Consider the following 17,827-nt stretch of genomic DNA (forward strand, 5'->3'; position numbering starts at 1 on the left):
ATATGAGAAAAAAATAAAAATGCATGTCAGAACGGGATGCTTAAGCTGTCAATTCTAGCTAGTTTGGTACGAATTTGCAGTTATTGATGGACTTAGATTTCCAACAAATGAAGAAAAGATCAAATAAGATGAGATAAAATAACTATTTGACAATTTAACAGTGTTGTGGAAACAGGGTTAACTTGGTGGAGTGAGACAGATACTATATTATAATTTGTGTAAAAATTAAAAAGCAATGTCATTAGGGCACAATTTAAAGATGGAGGGACAAAGACATTTCATAAAACTTGATAGTTTAGTAGTAGATAGTGATAGTTCACCCAAAAAAGAAAATTCTGTCATCATTTCCTCCCCCTCTTGTCATTTCAAACCTGTATGACTTTCTTTCGCTGAACATGAAAGAAGATATTTTAAAGAATGCTGTTAACTTGCCTCCATTTACATTAGTTTTGTGTCCATACAATAGAAGTGAATGGGGGCCAGTGCTGTTAGGTTACCAACTTTCTTCAAAATATCTTCTGAGTTCTGAGGAAGAAAGAGATTTTGAACTGACCAAAGGGTGAGTAAATGATGACATTTATTTTTGGGTGAACTATCACTTAAATGAAACAAATGAATAAAACTGCTAACTTGATGTTAGATAATAGTTTATCCAACACATTTACAAGTTCTTAAAAAAATAAAAAACTGAAGTATGCTTCAAAGTTAAAGGGACACCAAAAACACCATATTCGTGGAATGTGCCAGTTACACATCTTAACAACATGTTAAAATAAATAAACTAAAGTGATTTCATTGTTCCCATTTAGAAAAAAAGGCTTTCTTCGCAAAATAAGACAAGCACTTTGTCTCATCAAGCATATTGCACAAACTTTAAATCACAAACAAGATAATTATCTGCCCTTAAATTACAAAGATTAGCTGAATAAAATCATGACAATAGCTAAAGGAGGTATTATGTGTTAATTATGGGTTGGGTATTATGGGCTCTATCCCGGGAAAAGGGAATCCGGAATACAGGCATAAAATGGAATTTGCTGTATAACACGGAATGGCACGGAATCTGGCAAATGTATTACTTCTTAACCAGAAATTAGCGCTGAACAGATAACAAAATGCAAATTGTGCTATAAATAACGTTCGAATTTTTCAGATGCGGTTTAAATAATCTACTTGTATTGTGTGTCTGTATTATAAGTGATTCGGTTGCATGTACCATAGACACAAGAAATACTAGACCGCGCATTGGATGCTTTGGTCAGCTGCTGCGAAACGTCAACGGTGCGGCCATATTGGTCGAGGCAAGAGTAACATGTAAACAAATGCAAGTAAACGGGGGAGCTGCGCTTTTTCGGCATTAAAAGCACAATAACGTTTACATTTCTTAACACATGTCAATGGTTTAGGATATATGTGTAGCACAAATACATCGCGTCTCTAGATACTCAGGATCTCAATATTTAGACTTAGAAAAATTAACAGTCGGTAACTGGAGCCGAAACATACCTGTACTCCACATAAGTTGTAAAGTATTGAAATCGGTTGAGAAATTGTGTTTTATCCAGAAAAACCACAGCACCGCCATTCACTTGCATGTGTTTGTAGTTGAAGGTTGCCACCCCAAATATGGCAGCGCGTTGATGTACGATCCAGCAGCCATCGAGTGGTCTAGTTATTACTTATGTCTATGGCGTGCACTGCACGCGTAATATTCGTGTGGAGCTTTCAACTGCATTGAAGCTACTGTCAAACAACCTTTGCGGTGACCCGTCAAAATAAAAGTCTGGTCAACTTGACTAAGTAATAGCACACCCACATTTTACCACACTATCCCCCTTGATTTTTTTATAATTCGACCACTGAGTATATTATTTATTTAGTAAATGGAAGTTAATGTGCAAGTAAAATTATAAAAATAGTACTTGCTTTTAAAAATAGTGCTTAAATCGAAGTAGTCCTGAAAACAAAAGAAAATGTACTGGTAGGGATGGGCATGTTTGATCATATTTCATTTCGAGTACTGGACAGGTTTGAAAAACGAGTTCTCGATTAATTGGAGACAGGGCATAAGAAGGGGCAGGGCGTATCCCTCATGGTGACAATACATTTATGTTGATAAAACCACGACAAGATTGAATTTTAATAATCTAACAGTGTTGATTCAATTATTTACTCAGAGTACATTTTTTTGAAAATACAGTAAACATTTAAAAGAAATATCTGCCCTGTCGCATTTCTGTCTGTCAGTATCTGACGGTAAAGTCTCTTTTATGCTCGTCTGATAGTAGTGGTCTCACCCGACATTTTTTGTCTAAATATACTGGTGCGGAGCAGGGCGAGCGTTTTTAATCCATTCTTATGAACTTGAGCGCACGTTCACGTGGCACTCGCGGAGCAGAAGAATGCTCGCTTTGCTCCGGATCGAAAATGCTCGCCCTGCGCCGCAAGCGGCGCGAATACAACACTAGAACCCATTGTAAACAGAAATTCTGTGCCCACTGTTTGCAGCGCGAAGAGCCGCAACAAACGCATTGTTCGGTTGCCTTTTGCATCATACCGCTCACGTGCAGTGTGGACAGACGGAGTGTAAGATGATAACGAATCAAACTTGTAGTAGATTTGTATGTAGCTTGGCACTGCACATTTTGCACTTGACTGTATTTTCGTAAAGTTTACCAAAGTGAAACCAGGCATCGCTGCACGCTTTCAACACGCTTCTGTGCTCTGGACTTGACTCTGGACCGCAAACTCTCGCAACACAACCAATCAAATCTCTACCACCCGAAATCCCAGCATAGCCTAACCAATTTAGAAAGAAAGAAAATTTTATTTTAAAAATGTATTTATAGACCCAAATGATCATCGTTTTCATCATCGATCGCCACAGTCACGTCCGAGTACTCGTGCCCATCTCTATGTACTGGTAAGATTGTTTATTTATACCGGTAAATACATTATAACCCATTTTTATATATTTTTTTCCCTGTATGGTTCAAAGTATCCAAACAAAATGTATAGTATAGTATAATGCAATGTAAATCGCTTTGGATAAAAGCATCTGCCAAATGCATAAATGTAAATGTATCCACTGTAGGTTTTTAAAATAGTTTATAAGTGAACACTATAGTTTACTCAAGTATTTTTTCACGTAGGCAAATATATTACTTACTATTGTACAGTAAAAACAGAAAACACGGAATCCAGAAAAATAAAATTGGAAAAAGGAATTTGGGAAAAAAAATGTTTTTCATATGTCCCTTGTATCTCTGTCATTGTCAAACACATTCAGGGATATCCACAGAAATATGGACCAAAGAGTTTATAAAATTACCAAGACAAAGAAAATACTTATGTTACTTGTTTCTGTGCAGCATGCAGTTATGTCTTTTAGTCTGTTCATTTCTAACTGACCTGGCATTCCTTAATATTTATTTTATTGTCACTTATGTATTGGATCTCCCTATGATATATATGCTTCATTGTTTCTAATCCTCTAAAAGTCACAGAGAACTGTCTATCCAAATCTCACTAGCCAATGTTAGTCAAGCGTTGTTAAGTCCCACCCATATTGAGCAGTTTGTCCCAGAAAATGCAAAATTGTGAAGCTTAAATGAAAAATCCAGCAGCAAATTTATAAGCCATTACTTACTGAAAGGAAACAAACAAACAAACAAACAAAAAAAAGTGTTAAATCTTTGCCATTGAATTTATTGTTTTTATTTTCAGGGTGTTTTTTGCTCAATGTACAGGTTTTTTTGTTCGTTTCTTGAAAGCAAGCATTTATTTCTATCGTCACAAAAATACTTCCATAATCAGCAGCGCAACAGTTAAATTTTGAAAATAAAGCAATAGAACAGCAAACAAAAAAGCAAACAGTAAGAGGAACAGCAAGGGCAAGTGTAAAACAAATGTCTTTTGACTAAGACTAAAATAGAAAAAAGTAAATGAAAGCATGTGAAAAATGGTGAACAACCATTGGCTAGTGGGTGAACACCCATAACAAAAACAAAAAAAACAGTGCTTAAAGCTAACTGCACTAAGCCCTCACAATAACCTTACACTTATTTTTACGCCAGTTAACTAATCACAGATTTAAAACACAAAAACATTTACTATTAGACTATTAAATCCATCCAAAAACTTAAAGATTTGTTGTTCAGGTAAGATTGCTTGTATCACTGATTAAATCAGCAGACAGAGTAAATGTGAGGGTTAGAAAGGCATGTCGGGGGAGGTTGTGATCGCCTAACCTTCATTTCAAGGGAAAAACTAGTCACATCTAGAATCCTGTTACAGTGAAAAAAAATTGTGTTTTTTATGTTTTTATTTTTTTTATTTCAGTCAGACTACAAGGATACGTGTCATTATTCTATTACCCATTGTGTTATGTAAACGTGGACAGACGGACACAGAATGTAACTTGACCAAGCAAAAACAATGGATTATAACTGCGCCTGTAGATATACAGATTGTGATAATGAGAAAACCATATGAATGTGCTAACGGAAGAACTTGCGCAAGACAAAGGCACTTAAATTAGCATTGTAACGTGTAGTCGCTTGATACACAAACACTATACTAAGCCAAAATCCAATTAGTGGCATCTCATTCAAATAATCAATGGTATTTACTGATGAACTGGTTGGCACACCCAAACCCTTTCTACCACACTGCTCATTGAGAGAGTGTGAACATCACGGTCACTGAAACCTGTGTGAGCCCCCAGTCTTTCTAAAGGCCCTACAGAAGATTCAAGATTGCTTTGTAAATACAGGTACTTTGGTGAACAGCAAAAGCGAGTCTTCTTTGACGTATTTTTGAATTAATACCAACCAAAAATGCAACATTGCAAGTACAAAAATGAATTGATTCTTGTTAAGTATAGTGTGTTAATAATAACAGATATTCTAAATGTATAAAGTATATGCCTGTAGCTCAACTGGAGGAGTACTGCACGACCAACACAAATGGGAATCCCAGGAAACTAATGAATGGATATTACTGTAATGTTTAGCTCGCGATTCACACCATTGATTCATCAAATGATCAATTTATATAAACGTAAATGAAATGGTATAATAGTGTAATTGAAAACTATCATAATTTCTTCTCTTTAATGCCATTTCAAACATGTATAAATGTTTTTCTTTTACACAGCACATCTCACTCACCCTTTTGCATATTCAAACCTAATGTGACGCTCAAAAACCAATGGCACAACACCAAACCTGGGAGGCCATTTGGACTAGCCATACTTTAAGTGAATGAGTGAAACTGAAAAAAAAAAAATAATAATACATAATTTCTAAATCCATTGGATCTTAAAGTCATATGGGTATGGAACTACATCAGGGTAAGTAAATCACGCAGATTTTTACTTTTAATAAACAAACGAAACAACGGCTAGTAAAATCAACTTTTAAAAAAGTCACCGGACATCTACAAGTGTTTGTGGATTGTATATTCCATGATGTAAACATATGTTAAAACAAAGGGGAAGATGTTTATTCCAGCAGGTCTGTATGAAAGTGCGGTTGGGCCAATGATTGGAAAGTGCCAGTCAGCACAATATGGTGCGAATAAATGCCTTTTGCATTTTTTGATTCAATATGATCAAAGTAAATCTCCAAGTGTGTTTAATACATTTAATTCTCTGCTACCAATTTTTTACATATTATATAAATCACTGCACTAAAGACTCAAATTAATTTCATTAACTTCTCTTTTAGGATAAACCACTTCAGAAAAGCTTCATCAAACATCACTCTTTTAGGTTGCTTCACGACAGCAACATTAACTAGATTATTATTATTTGCTAGGCCTGTCTAGAACCTTCTAATTCGTTGGCATAGATCCTACACAAAGATGTGAAGAGTGCTGTGAAGTGAAACTTACTGAATTACAATGATGTAAAACGAATCAAACTAAAACAGGATGTGGATTACTGAGAGAAGGCCTAAAACTTTCCTGTTACTACTAAAGGAGTTACTCACTGAAAACATGGCTGGTGCTATGGCTTACCCTGACTGAGAGGCCATGGCCTCAACCAATGAACCATTGGAAGAGGATTGACAGAAAATCCCAGACAACTCGATGGTGCTTTTCAGCTACAGGTCCTTCTTGTTTAGTACTGTCCACTTTGATGCGGTTTCTTGATCGACAGCTTTCACACTTCAATCGTCGCTGCTGTATTTCCTGGGAGTTGAGATAATTCTGACTTAGGGGCGGCTACAGTCTGTCTGCGGAGCAAACCATTGACCTACAGGGAGGAGGTACAATTTTAATCTCCATGGGACAGGACAAAATAGATAGATGATATTCCTTAAAATAATAAAGTATGGAATATCAGTTGCTTTGTAACCATTGTGCTGCTCAACAGCTTAACTGTTTCCATTATGCAAACAAAAAATGATAACATAATGGACTAAACAAAATACTTCAAATGTTTAATAAAGTCTATGCTGAAATAAAGATGTTAGATTTTAAGATTTTATTTATGTTACATTCACACAAATTGATCTGAACATTCTTTAAGAGCAGCTCATCTTAGTAAAACTCCCCCTCTGTGTCTTGTGAAGTATGGTGCGGTCCACCACTGCCCTTATAAGGAGATGTTATTTTATGCTAGTCAGCCACTCCTCTCCCTTATCCTCTGACTCAGAGCAGAGTCCAACCAATCAGCTGCCGCCTCTCAGTAAACACATGCCCTCCCCCACTTGGGCTGAAGCCAACACAATCAGCGTAAATTTCCTTAAAGGGCTAGATCCAGTTTTTCAGGTCCAGGGGGAAAGCGTGTCAAAGGGGTTTGCGCAGGCAGAAGTACCCGTGAGGGCAATGAGGCAATTAGTTGCAATATGGGAATCACCTAAAACAATTTTCACTAAACAGCAAGGTAAAAAACAGAGATGGAAGACTCTGGGAGGGAGAGTTAAATGAATGTTTTATGTCATGTAAATCTTTGTCCTTGCCTTTGAATTTATAATGTACTCTCATGTAAGCTTCTCAAAGTGAATTCAAAAGCACACTAACAAATCACGATATAAATACTACATACTACTCCCTCAGCTTTTAGTCTTAATTTCAAACAATGTGTACCTAAACTTGGCTCACACTTAAACTGTCACTTGGCAGACGCTCAGCCAAATTAGGCAGATTTTAATATGGACAGATTGCGTTAGATGCTCTTGTACTCAAAATCCATCACATTTTTGTATAATGTTTTATTCTTTAAAACATAACATAAAAACTGTATGTGGAGGTATAACTAAAGCTGTTCACTAAAAACAAAGCTGCAGCTATTTTTTACACATTATGAATTTTTACTGTGGTGCCAAGTAACCTGGAAGGACCTAACAGCAGCTAAGCAAAGGGCCTTTGCACTCTGTTTTAAGTTAACAACCTGTGAAGATTAATACAATTTTCAAGAGACATCAGTTAAAAGTGCATTTTTATGTAGATAAGCTATATTGTCCCCCACAAATCACAGTGCTAGTTCAAGAAAGCCAGGCTTAATGTATAGTTTTCTCTCAAACTTATCTGGTCTATTGGATATTTAAAGGAGACATCAGATGAAAACCCCACTTTTTCTGTGTTTAAGTGCTATAATCAGGTCCCAGGTGCATCTAGCAACCCAGAAAAATAAGAACCCAGTAAGTTTGTTTTGGTGTGCCTTTCCCTGCAAGCATGCAAGAAATCGAGCAGTTCAGATTTCGCTCCGATTGTGACGTCCAAAGCGGATTTTATTACAATGTTACCGCCCTTATTCTACACATTTCCGCGCTCCGCCATAGTTGTTTTCACAAGCAACAGCGGTGTACGTGACGCCATGGCTAAAGTTCGTGGACAACATGCAATGTAGTCGCTGCACAGAGTCCAAACCTAGGAAGAGACAGGAGTGGATTTATTTTATTTTTAGTGGAAATCCATCAGAAACCATAAGTAAAAACCTGCTTGTTTGCGCGAATCCATCAGAAACCATAAGTAAAAACCTGCTTGTTTGCGCGAATCCATCAGAAACCATAAGTAAAAACCTGCTTGTTTGCGCGAATCAATTCAAACCGGAGTGCTTTTTCAACCTGAGACAGTACAAGCAGGATTAGCCTCAAAGTTGTTCCTCAAGAGGAATCGAGACCGACTGAACGAGACAAAACTGCCGATGTAAGTAATATTTATCGACAGTCTCAATTGATGTACATGTACCGTATATATAGGAGGATAACGTTAGCATATGACAGCAAAGGGAGCTAAGTCAGTCACGGGCTAGATAGAACATTCAAAGCCAGTGTTAAACTTACTGTATATAAGTGCAGATGGACACTTGGAGTTTAGCTGTATGAATGTTAATACATTATGTGCGTTAATATGTTTAGCTGCGACAAGCTGTTTGTTTTGCTAATGAACAGGGGCGAACACTGGGGTTCGTTTCGTTTTAAACGTCTCAAATCATTCGTGCTTAAGCTGAAAAATCTGTCACAAAAAACTAGCTCTCACGTTGCGTGTGTAACATTATAACTTGTCAATGACAAGCGCTAAAATCCATGTAATTCCGCTGACCATGTAAATCTGCAGTGGACTCCGTGGATTTTAGGTAAGCATACACGCACAACGCAAGCACATTAGGATGCGCTGTTTGCTGCGACATATTTTTTTGTCTCCGGACGAATGATTAGAGACATTTAAGACGAAACGAAACCCAGAGGAATTCAGGAAATATCATTTAGCTAAACCATTGCCATGGCAGTACTAAACGTGTGTTGTGTTGACACGCCAGACAGAAGGGGGGTGGGGTTCGCTGTAACTCACTATCAGTTAAAGAGACATGCACCAAAATGGGTTGCTGTGAGCATAGCTGTTTTTGACGAGGCAAGAAGGGTTTTGTTTACACAGCCATTGAGTGTTTTTAAGCAAAATATGTTCCAGACATTTCATGAAGACCCTAATAAATCATACCAACTTGTTGAAAGTGCTCGTCTGAGGAGACCTTTAAGATTAGTTTTGCGTGAACCGGCTCGAAATGATTCACTTGGTGCATCATGACAATTATCTCTCAGGACTGTGTGCTCAGGGTGTGTACTCGCGTCACGTACACAAACAAGCAACCCCAGAAGTTAAACTTTACATCATCAAACGGCTGTGACTTTCTGCAAAATCCTAAAATAAACAACTGTAATCCCAGAGAACACTAATGTTTAATCTAACAATCTATAACGGCAGTTTATGAATTTTTTTAAACTCAAGTTCAAAAGTGAGGGCTTGTATGCGATCCAAAAAATGATATCATTGACAAAAACGCAGATGCCCTTAAGCAAACAAATAAATATCTTGGAAAACAAGACAGTTACCCGTGTACCTATTATGACCTCATCTGACCTGATTGACTGCTGAAGTCGTAAACAACATTAGCTGGTCCCCAAATAAAATACAATTAACTTGTAGAATGTACGGTCTGATTCCTTGCCTTAATAAAAGCCTGCTAAGTTCACACTGCATTTTACAAAGGGAAAGACAAAACATTGCCAAGCATCACTCACGTTTTTTCTAATCATAACGCAGACAGGGGAAACCGTTAACTGAAGCCACAGACCACAACAAAAACAGGAAGCATTGCAGATCCTCAAGACCTTTAAATGTTATTATACAGATGCCATATTTTGCTCAACAAAGTCTTCAACAGTACACCTTGTGTGACTGGCTTATCACTGACTATCGCTAGAACAACACGAACTGTGCTTTCGAACAGTGCCTTTCTGAGCACGTTTTCCATGTACTGTGCAGGAGCCACAGAGTGTGTGCGTGAGTGTATTTTCGTTACATAAGTGGCTGAAAGCCTGTCCTAGCTCAAGACTTAAGCCTGTGCCATACATACTGTATATCTATGCCATCAGCTTGGAGGTATGCATGAGCTGCCCTAAAACCTCTGTGATCAACAAAAGTTTACAACACTAACACGTTTTGACCATCAGGATTATCTTCACAAACTAACATGTGTGAATCTGGAAGCCTAAATACAAATCACCAACTCTTTTAAATGTTATTAAACATGTTTTCTCATAAGGAAGTACTTTGTGAATGAATCTATGTTCACGTTTCATGGGAATTGAGACCACGATGGATCATTTTTCAGATTTTTCAAGACGTGTATGCACCATTTTTTGTCGTAGAACAAACTGTGTAATATTTGGAGCATAGACAACAGCAAAGACCCCCAAAAAACAAAAACCCAGCTTCGGGACAAGGGAACCGGACGTGCTAAAATGCTAACTTGTTCCTGAGTTTAGCGTACAAACATAGCATGACTGGAGCACCAGGAGCAAGTGTAAGCGTCCAGTAAGCTATTTTTAAACCAACTTTGTGTTATAAATCACAGTTTGTAAATCACAGCATATATTACTTCAGATTTATTGGTCATATGTAAAATGTAATGTAAGTGCATTGCGGGATACACAAGCCTGTGCTGTACACTTTAAATTTGAACATAGTACTTCATTGGGGTATCCCCTCCATACTACACACAGTATACACTATTATGCTGTAGAAACAGTGTGCTACAAAAGCAATGATCCGGTCTTAAAATGGCCTCCAAACACTAGGACAGTGCTGCTCAATGGTTAGGCAAATTCATTCTGAAGTTTAAAGTCGAGTTTAACCAGAAAAACATACAGCTAAATGATGTTTTAGAAAATCCTGTACACAGCCTTCATTGTGACTGTTTTTATAGGCAAACGATTTCTGAAGTGCACAGAAATGAAAAGAGATACAAAACATGGTACAATTATAAAAATACTGCCAACAGTACTGATTCACAAGTAGCTTTGTTTTAGTCTCCCTCCTCTAGTTTCTTTTGTACCAAACTAATCCATGGCAGTTAACTCAATTATATTTTATGTGTCAAAACAGCTGTAAGTGGTGAGGATCTAGTTAAACGGATGTTATCGGTAAGAGCTGATTCACAGAGCTACTGCCATTTTGACCGTGTTTACATATTGTCAAGATGGTAGACGCCAGCATAACTTCAGCCGAGACTGAAACATTGTTACATTTTGTACGCGAACGTCACAATCACGAAATGTAACACGATGCGGGAGTCAAAAGTTCAAAGTTTAAACATTCAGTACATTGCTACGAATTTACTGATCGCGACTAAATGCAGCAAGCAAAATTTAAACGTAAACTTAAAGTAATCAAATGCATTGACCTATAAGAGGTAAAAGACATTTTAGAAATAAACAAATAAATAAATCAAATGCTAAAGAGCTAGTTATACCGTTATAACACGGGTCCTGACAAGCCTGATCCTTTTAGCTTTAAAACCTAGAACTGGTCACGAAAAATGTCGTAACGAAATGAGTTTAAAATCGATAGTAAAATAATAAATCGTGCGTTATTTAAAATGGATAGTTTAGCTTTGCCTGATCGATGGCCTGTGGGTATGTTCATCACTGGACAGCTCGCATGTTACACACACTTACACAGAGAGGACCATTTACTCTCATCTTAGATCATTTATTAATGCGACAAACTATAACACGCGTTACTTTGTCTGTAACCTTGATTTATTTAAATTCTCACACCGTGTGTTGTGCCACCACTTACCTCTTGGCTTCTCTTAGGCCCAGAGCATTCTAGCTATGGAAAGCCTTTCCCTTTGTCTCTGTCCGCTTCCACACTGATCGGCTGTAGCGTCCCAATAAATGTGTCACCGACAGACATGAGACAATGAAAATCTTGAAAAGAGTCAACTCGTTTAAGTGAGCCATACCGCAGAGGGTCGCTTGGCAGTCATGGTTCTGTCTGACAGATTTTCCCAACAGATCACGACAATTTTACTCTATCATCGCGGATCTGGGTGGCTGATTTCGGCTTCGTAAACTAACCTGATCACGTGACGACAGTGAGGGCCGTGTCTCAAATCCGCAGGGCCCCTGCGCAGTGTTCAGCACCCCCTACCTGACAAAATGGATCTATCGCAACTTTATTAAACGCAGACGACAACCCTTGAAACGCTCATATGTTATGTTGTTAAGACAACGTTGGCTAAATAAACATTACAAATAAAAAAATCATGTTATTTTATGTTAAAAAAAAAGGACAGTATTAAACAAACAAACTCACTCAATCATACTAAAAGTCTAGAACAGTGGTCACCAACCCTGCTCCTGGAGATCGACCGCCCTGAAGATTTCAGCTCCAACCCCAATCAAACACACCTGAACTATCTAATCAAGGTGTTCATGTTTGCTTGATAATTACAGACAGGTGTGCAGAAGCAGGGTTGGAGCTGCAGTCTGCAGGACGCTCGATCTCCAGGAACAGGGTTGGTGACCACTGTTCTAGAATGTCAGTTTGCTGTAGAGATGGGCAGATGAAGCCTTGTGAAGCTTTTTCCTGATTGTACCAAAAATGATTAAAAGCCTCAAAGACAGACACTACCAGTGACATCTAGTGGTCAGCTGCAATTATAGAAGCCACTTTCTAATGATTCACATCTTGTTGATTCCAGTTAACACAAAAGCAATACCAGCTGTATCTTCAGTCTGAGAATCATTGTCCACACATGAAAGCGTTACAACGTTTTGAAATGTCACTTTACTAGTAAAATGTTTAAAATATGTTGCAATACGCAATTCAGTGGATACCTCTTATGGTAGAACGGATTATAAGGACATCCCTGGATTTAGATTTTCTGATTTGCATTAAGAGCATTTTCGTCTCCTTATAATGAATGAAGGCACGGCAAAGATTTGAATCAGTCACATCGCTTCAGGTGTTTAATTGTGACGTATGAAGCCTCAAACGTCATCGGTCACGTGATCACATACATTGATACAAGCTTCTACACAGTTTCGAACCAGTCTGCTTCAATAGAGTAAAACAGGCTTCGAAGCCTTAGTGTCAAACGTCCCATCTCTAGTTTGCTGTGTTAAAATAAAATGTTTCTATTCTTCTTACTAGTAAAAAATAAAAGTGGTAATAATAATTCGTTACATTTATATAGCGCTTTTCTGGACACTCAAAGCACTTTACATAGAAGGGGATCTCCTCAACAACCACCAATGTGCAGCATCCACCTGGATGATGCGACGGCAGCCATATTGCGCCAGAACGCATAAATAGAACCTTATTGTTGATAACATAATTGGCAAAAAAATATATATTTGGTCACCGATGATGGCCATTGTGTATGGTTTATGTATCAGAATTTTTTAATGGCTATTGTTCTTTATGAAGGAATGTAAACCTAAAGCAAACTTGTTCATTTTAATTACAGTCTACCATATTTACATCTCACAGAAGGACACATTTCTACCTTAAAAATGTTTTATTTCAGTAGACAATTGTTTTTAAAACACATTGCCCAACCTGTTTGTGCAACACAACTCATACATAGTATCTGTCCCTTAAAAATGCACTGAAAAGCAAAAAGATCAACTTCAGTATAATATAAATCAGTAGTGTCAAGTCTTTCTTCGGGAGATCTACCTTTCTGCAGAGTATAGATCCAACTTCAAAAGCACATCTGAACCAGACAATCAAATCTAGAAATAATTTGTAAATTCCAATAAGGAGTGTTATTCTCTTTTTAGAAAGGCAGCTCTCCAGGAACAGGACTGAGCATCTCTGATTTCAAGAAAAGGTGATAGAAAGGAATAAAGAAAATGTCACCAGCTGCATACACTCTGGGAAAATATCAAATGTTGGGCAAAATAAAAAGAAATAAGATAAAACTGAAACACACAATAACATGCCTGGGATGTGTGTGAATTTACATTTCTACAAAAACAGGATATTTGTCTCAATCCCTCTATATTCATTTATCACTTTCCCTTATAAAAAGGCAAAGGAAAGAGGCTACAGAGTCCATATTCTTGTGCATGAACGAAGATGCTAGAGAAAGATTCAAAACTTTGCAGGAGCTTTTGTTGGAGTAACTTGACCAGTATGTTCTATATGTGAATTCTGTTTAAATTAGATGAATTTGTCGTTTATTTCTTCTTCTTTCTTTTTTTTGGCGGGCCTTGGTCAGAACTGCTTGAGGAATCTGAATCAGAAGTTGAGGAAGATGAGGATGAAGATGGGCTGGAACTGTCCTCACTGTCACTGCTGCTGTCTTCAGATGAGGATGAGGAGCTGGACGAATCACTGCTGTCTGACGAAGAGTCACTGGAAGAGCTTGAAGAGTCATTACTGCTACTGTCAGAACTGGAGGACCGTAATGAAAACAGTACAGAAGTGTACAGGTTGAAGCTTTGCACATGTGCTGTATGTTGTTGTTTGCAGAGCCTAATTACATTCTTTTCAAAGCTGAGCTGTAGTTTAGACTCCAAATCCAATTATGCAACATGCATAGAGAGTTTTTAATATACAGGTGCTGGTCATATAATTAGAATTTCATCAAAAAGTTGATTTATTTCACTAATTCCATTCAAAAAGTGAAACTTGTATATTATATTCATTCATTACACACAGACTGATTTCAAATGTTTATTTCTTTTAATTTGATGATTATAACTGACAACTAATGAAAATCCCAAATTCAGTATCTCAGAAAATTAGAATATTACTTAAAACCAATACAAAGAAAGGATTTTTAGAAATCTTGGCCAACTGAAAAGTATGAACATGAAAAGTATGAGCATGTACAGCACTCAATACTTAGTTGGGGCTCCTTTTGCCTGAATTACTGCAGCAATGCGGCGTGGCATGGAGTCGATCAGTCTGTGGCACTGCTCAGGTGTTATGAGAGCCCAGGTTGCTCTGATAGTGGCCTTCAGCTCTTCTGCATTGTTGGGTCTGGCATATCGCATCTTCCTCTTCACAATACCCCATAGATTTTCTATGGGGTTAAGGTCAGGCGAGTTTGCTGGCCAATTAAGAACAGGGATACCATGGTCCTTAAACCAGGTACTGGTAGCTTTGGCACTGTGTGCAGGTGCCAAGTCCTGTTGGAAAATGAAATCTGCATCTCCATAAAGTTGGTCAGCAGCAGGAAGCATGAAGTGCTCTAAAACTTCCTGGTATACGGCTGTGTTGACCTTGGACCTCAGAAAACACAGTGGACCAACACCAGCAGATGACATGGCACCCCAAACCATCACTGACTGTGGAAACTTTACACTGGACCTCAAGCAACGTGGATTCTGTGCCTCTCCTCTCTTCCTCCAGACTCTGGGACCCTGATTTCCAAAGGAAATGCAAAATTCACTTTCATCAGAGAACATAACTTTGGACCACTCAGCAGCAGTCCAGTCCTTTTTGTCTTTAGCCCAGGCGAGACGCTTCTGATGCTTCCTGCTGCTGACCAACTTTATGGAGATGCAGATTTCATTTTCCAGCAGGACTCGGCACCTGCACACAGTGCCAAAGCTAACAGTACCAGGCCAGGCCAGCAAACTCGCCTGACCTTTACCCCATAGAAAATCTATGGGGTATTGTGAAGAGGAAGATGCGATATGCCAGACCCAACAATGCTATGTGTTATGGGCTCTCATAACACCTGAGCAGTGCCACAGACTGATCGACTCCATGCCACGCCGCATTGCTGCAGTAATTCAGGCAAGATTTCTAAAAATCCTTTCTTTGTATTGGTCTTAAGTAATATTCTAATTTTCTGAGATACTGAATTTGGGATTTTCATTAGTTGTCAGTTATAATCATCAAATTAAAAGAAATAAACATTTGAAATATATCAGTCTGTGTATAATGAATGAATATAATATACAAGTTTCACTTTTTGAATGGAATTAGTGAAATAAATCAACTTTTTGATGATATTCTAATTTATGACCAGCACCTGCATGTGGTTGTACACACACTGCCGACAAACATTTACGTTCAAACGTAAAAAAAGGGTAATTTTCCATAATAGGTTCCCTTTAATAATATATCTGAATAAAGAGCAAACAGATACATTTTCAAAAATTAGACCTCACTTTTGGCCACCGCTATACATTTTTAGTAATGTTTTATGCCGTTTTATGGAATGCATTTTAGTCGAAAAACAACTTCCGTGGTGTTTTTAAACACAAAGCCCTAAAAGTTATTTTATTCACATTTTATTGCAGTTAAACATATTCTTATAGCCCTCATTTTTTTACCCGATCAAGAGGTTTCCATGAGATGCATTTAGCATAACGTAATGTTTAATTCCAATTAGAAATATTCATATCGAATAAATATAATACTATACCATAAGAAAGTTAAAGACTCACCTTTTCTTCTTTGTCTTTTTGTCACTTACTGGCAATATTCTAGGTCTTAAGAAAATATACAGAACATTTAAAATAGAATAGACACGAGTAAAGTGACTGAGCCATTTCAGTAATTACCAAGATTAATAACAGAAAATACAACAATAATAATTATAATCAAAGAACAAAGCTAAATCGTGACCTGACAAGACAAATCTGGGTTTTAGAAAATGGTATAGATGCCGTTAACTGCATTTTATTTGTTTGTCATTAGATGTCGCTATTTGTATAAATCCTATTTGTTTTACAACAATACAACTGAAACGATTAGTTACCAATACACGACTGCCCCCCTAAAATGTAATCATGAAATAATAAAATAGATTATTATTATTGAGAGTATAACCCAACGTAATTAAGTACAATTTATTAAAAAGATTAAAGATTAAGTGTCAAATGAATGAATTATATAAGCCCCCATTTATGTAACGTTACAGGAGGATTTTGTCTTACCCATTTTCATCTGCAGCTTTGTTCTCGTTCTCTTTCAGTTTCTTTTTTAACTCTGTTGTCCTGGATGGTCGATAAAGGTACTTTCTTTTCCCTGTGCATTCGTAAGACCAATGTCCATATTCCAGACATTTCTGACAACGAACATGTTGTTTGTTTGCCTCTCTGTAAAATTAACGAGAAATAACACCGTCAATTGCCAGTAAAATAAGACAAACACAACACGGATACGAGACTGATTTAAAACGCTTATGCGTTGTATGCGGACGACTTGAGCAAATTAAATTTAAACAACAAACTTAAAGAAAACGACTAACAATATAACATTGCCATAGAAACCCTATCCATATAATCTACACTTAACTCCAATATCGTATATTATGTGGAAAAACTTACGCTTGTCTACGAGCAATCAATCTATGCATGGGCGTCGCCATTTTGGATCTTTCTTCTTTTTGTCTATTGGTCATCTACATCTTATGAGTACTACTGCCACCTACTGTACGTTCTAAGAACAGCATAATGAGGCATGAATGCTTTTAGGATGCAACGCATTAAAACTCATTCAGTTAGTAGATTCAGCTTCAGCTCCTCCTTTTATTTTCAAATAAGTAAATCGTATTTAATAGAATGAAACGATCCCCTAAGTGTACTATGGTACCACGCTGAGGGTGGGAGGTGGTTAATGCACCATTGTTGGCATAGATAAAAGTTAGTTCATGTATACATAAAATAACATGTTTAATTAATCAACGTGTTTGATTTATTTAACCACACTGCACACAGAATCAAGTGGAAACAGAGCTGCACTTTTTAATCTCATGTCCAAACTATACACACATCAGAGAAACATTCTTCCCCCAGTTTAAAAACTTCCACAAAGACCAGTTTCAACAAAAGGGCAAGATTTCATAGATACTGGGAGAAAACTCAAGAAGCTCAAACCTAGCTGCAAGATATGTCAAGTCCTGCCACGACAAAAGAACAACCAGCACAACACAACAAAACAAAACAAAACAAAACACTGACACAACACACACAAACGGACACTATGACAGGATCCTTTCACCCTCACTAAGAACTTTCACCAATACTTTGCTCTTTTCTGTTTATATTGATATGTATATATA

General features: G+C 37.4%; 2 protein-coding genes across 6 annotated transcripts in view; both read right to left on the bottom strand.

The window, feature by feature from the left end:
- aff4 (AF4/FMR2 family, member 4) overlaps positions 1-11,893 on the bottom strand; it is a 30,747-nt gene extending 18,854 nt beyond the window's left edge. For 2 of the 4 annotated variants that reach the window (XM_057360153.1, XM_057360150.1), the window contains exons 1-2: positions 11,593-11,893; positions 6,022-6,259 (exon numbers count right to left, since the gene is read on the bottom strand). Coding sequence is in view for 1 of the 4 variants with exons in the window: in XM_057360150.1 (XP_057216133.1) it covers positions 6,022-6,038 (17 nt within the window). In the remaining 3 variants the exon portion in view is untranslated. The remainder of the gene's footprint in view (positions 1-6,021; positions 6,260-11,592) is intronic. The other 2 variants (XM_057360154.1, XM_057360151.1) reach the window with 1 other exon arrangement.
- Positions 11,894-12,777: 884 nt separating this feature from the next.
- zcchc10 (zinc finger, CCHC domain containing 10) lies at positions 12,778-17,221 on the bottom strand. 2 transcript variants are annotated; one of them, XM_057360239.1, is made up of 4 exons: positions 17,094-17,221; positions 16,701-16,862; positions 16,209-16,253; positions 12,778-14,169 (listed from the first exon to the last, which is right to left on the bottom strand). In XM_057360239.1, the coding sequence occupies exons 1-4, from the start codon at positions 17,165-17,167 to the stop codon at positions 13,983-13,985; spliced, it is 468 nt and encodes a 155-aa protein (XP_057216222.1). In that variant the 5' UTR covers positions 17,168-17,221; the 3' UTR covers positions 12,778-13,982. The 2 variants fall into 2 exon arrangements, with proteins under 2 accessions (XP_057216222.1, XP_057216221.1); XM_057360238.1 differs by having other exon boundaries at positions 12,781-14,199.
- Between the last annotated feature and the right edge of the window lie 606 nt (positions 17,222-17,827).

Source organism: Triplophysa rosa, linkage group LG19 (assembly GCF_024868665.1).
Source record: "Triplophysa rosa linkage group LG19, Trosa_1v2, whole genome shotgun sequence".
Lineage (NCBI taxonomy): Eukaryota > Metazoa > Chordata > Actinopteri > Cypriniformes > Nemacheilidae > Triplophysa > Triplophysa rosa.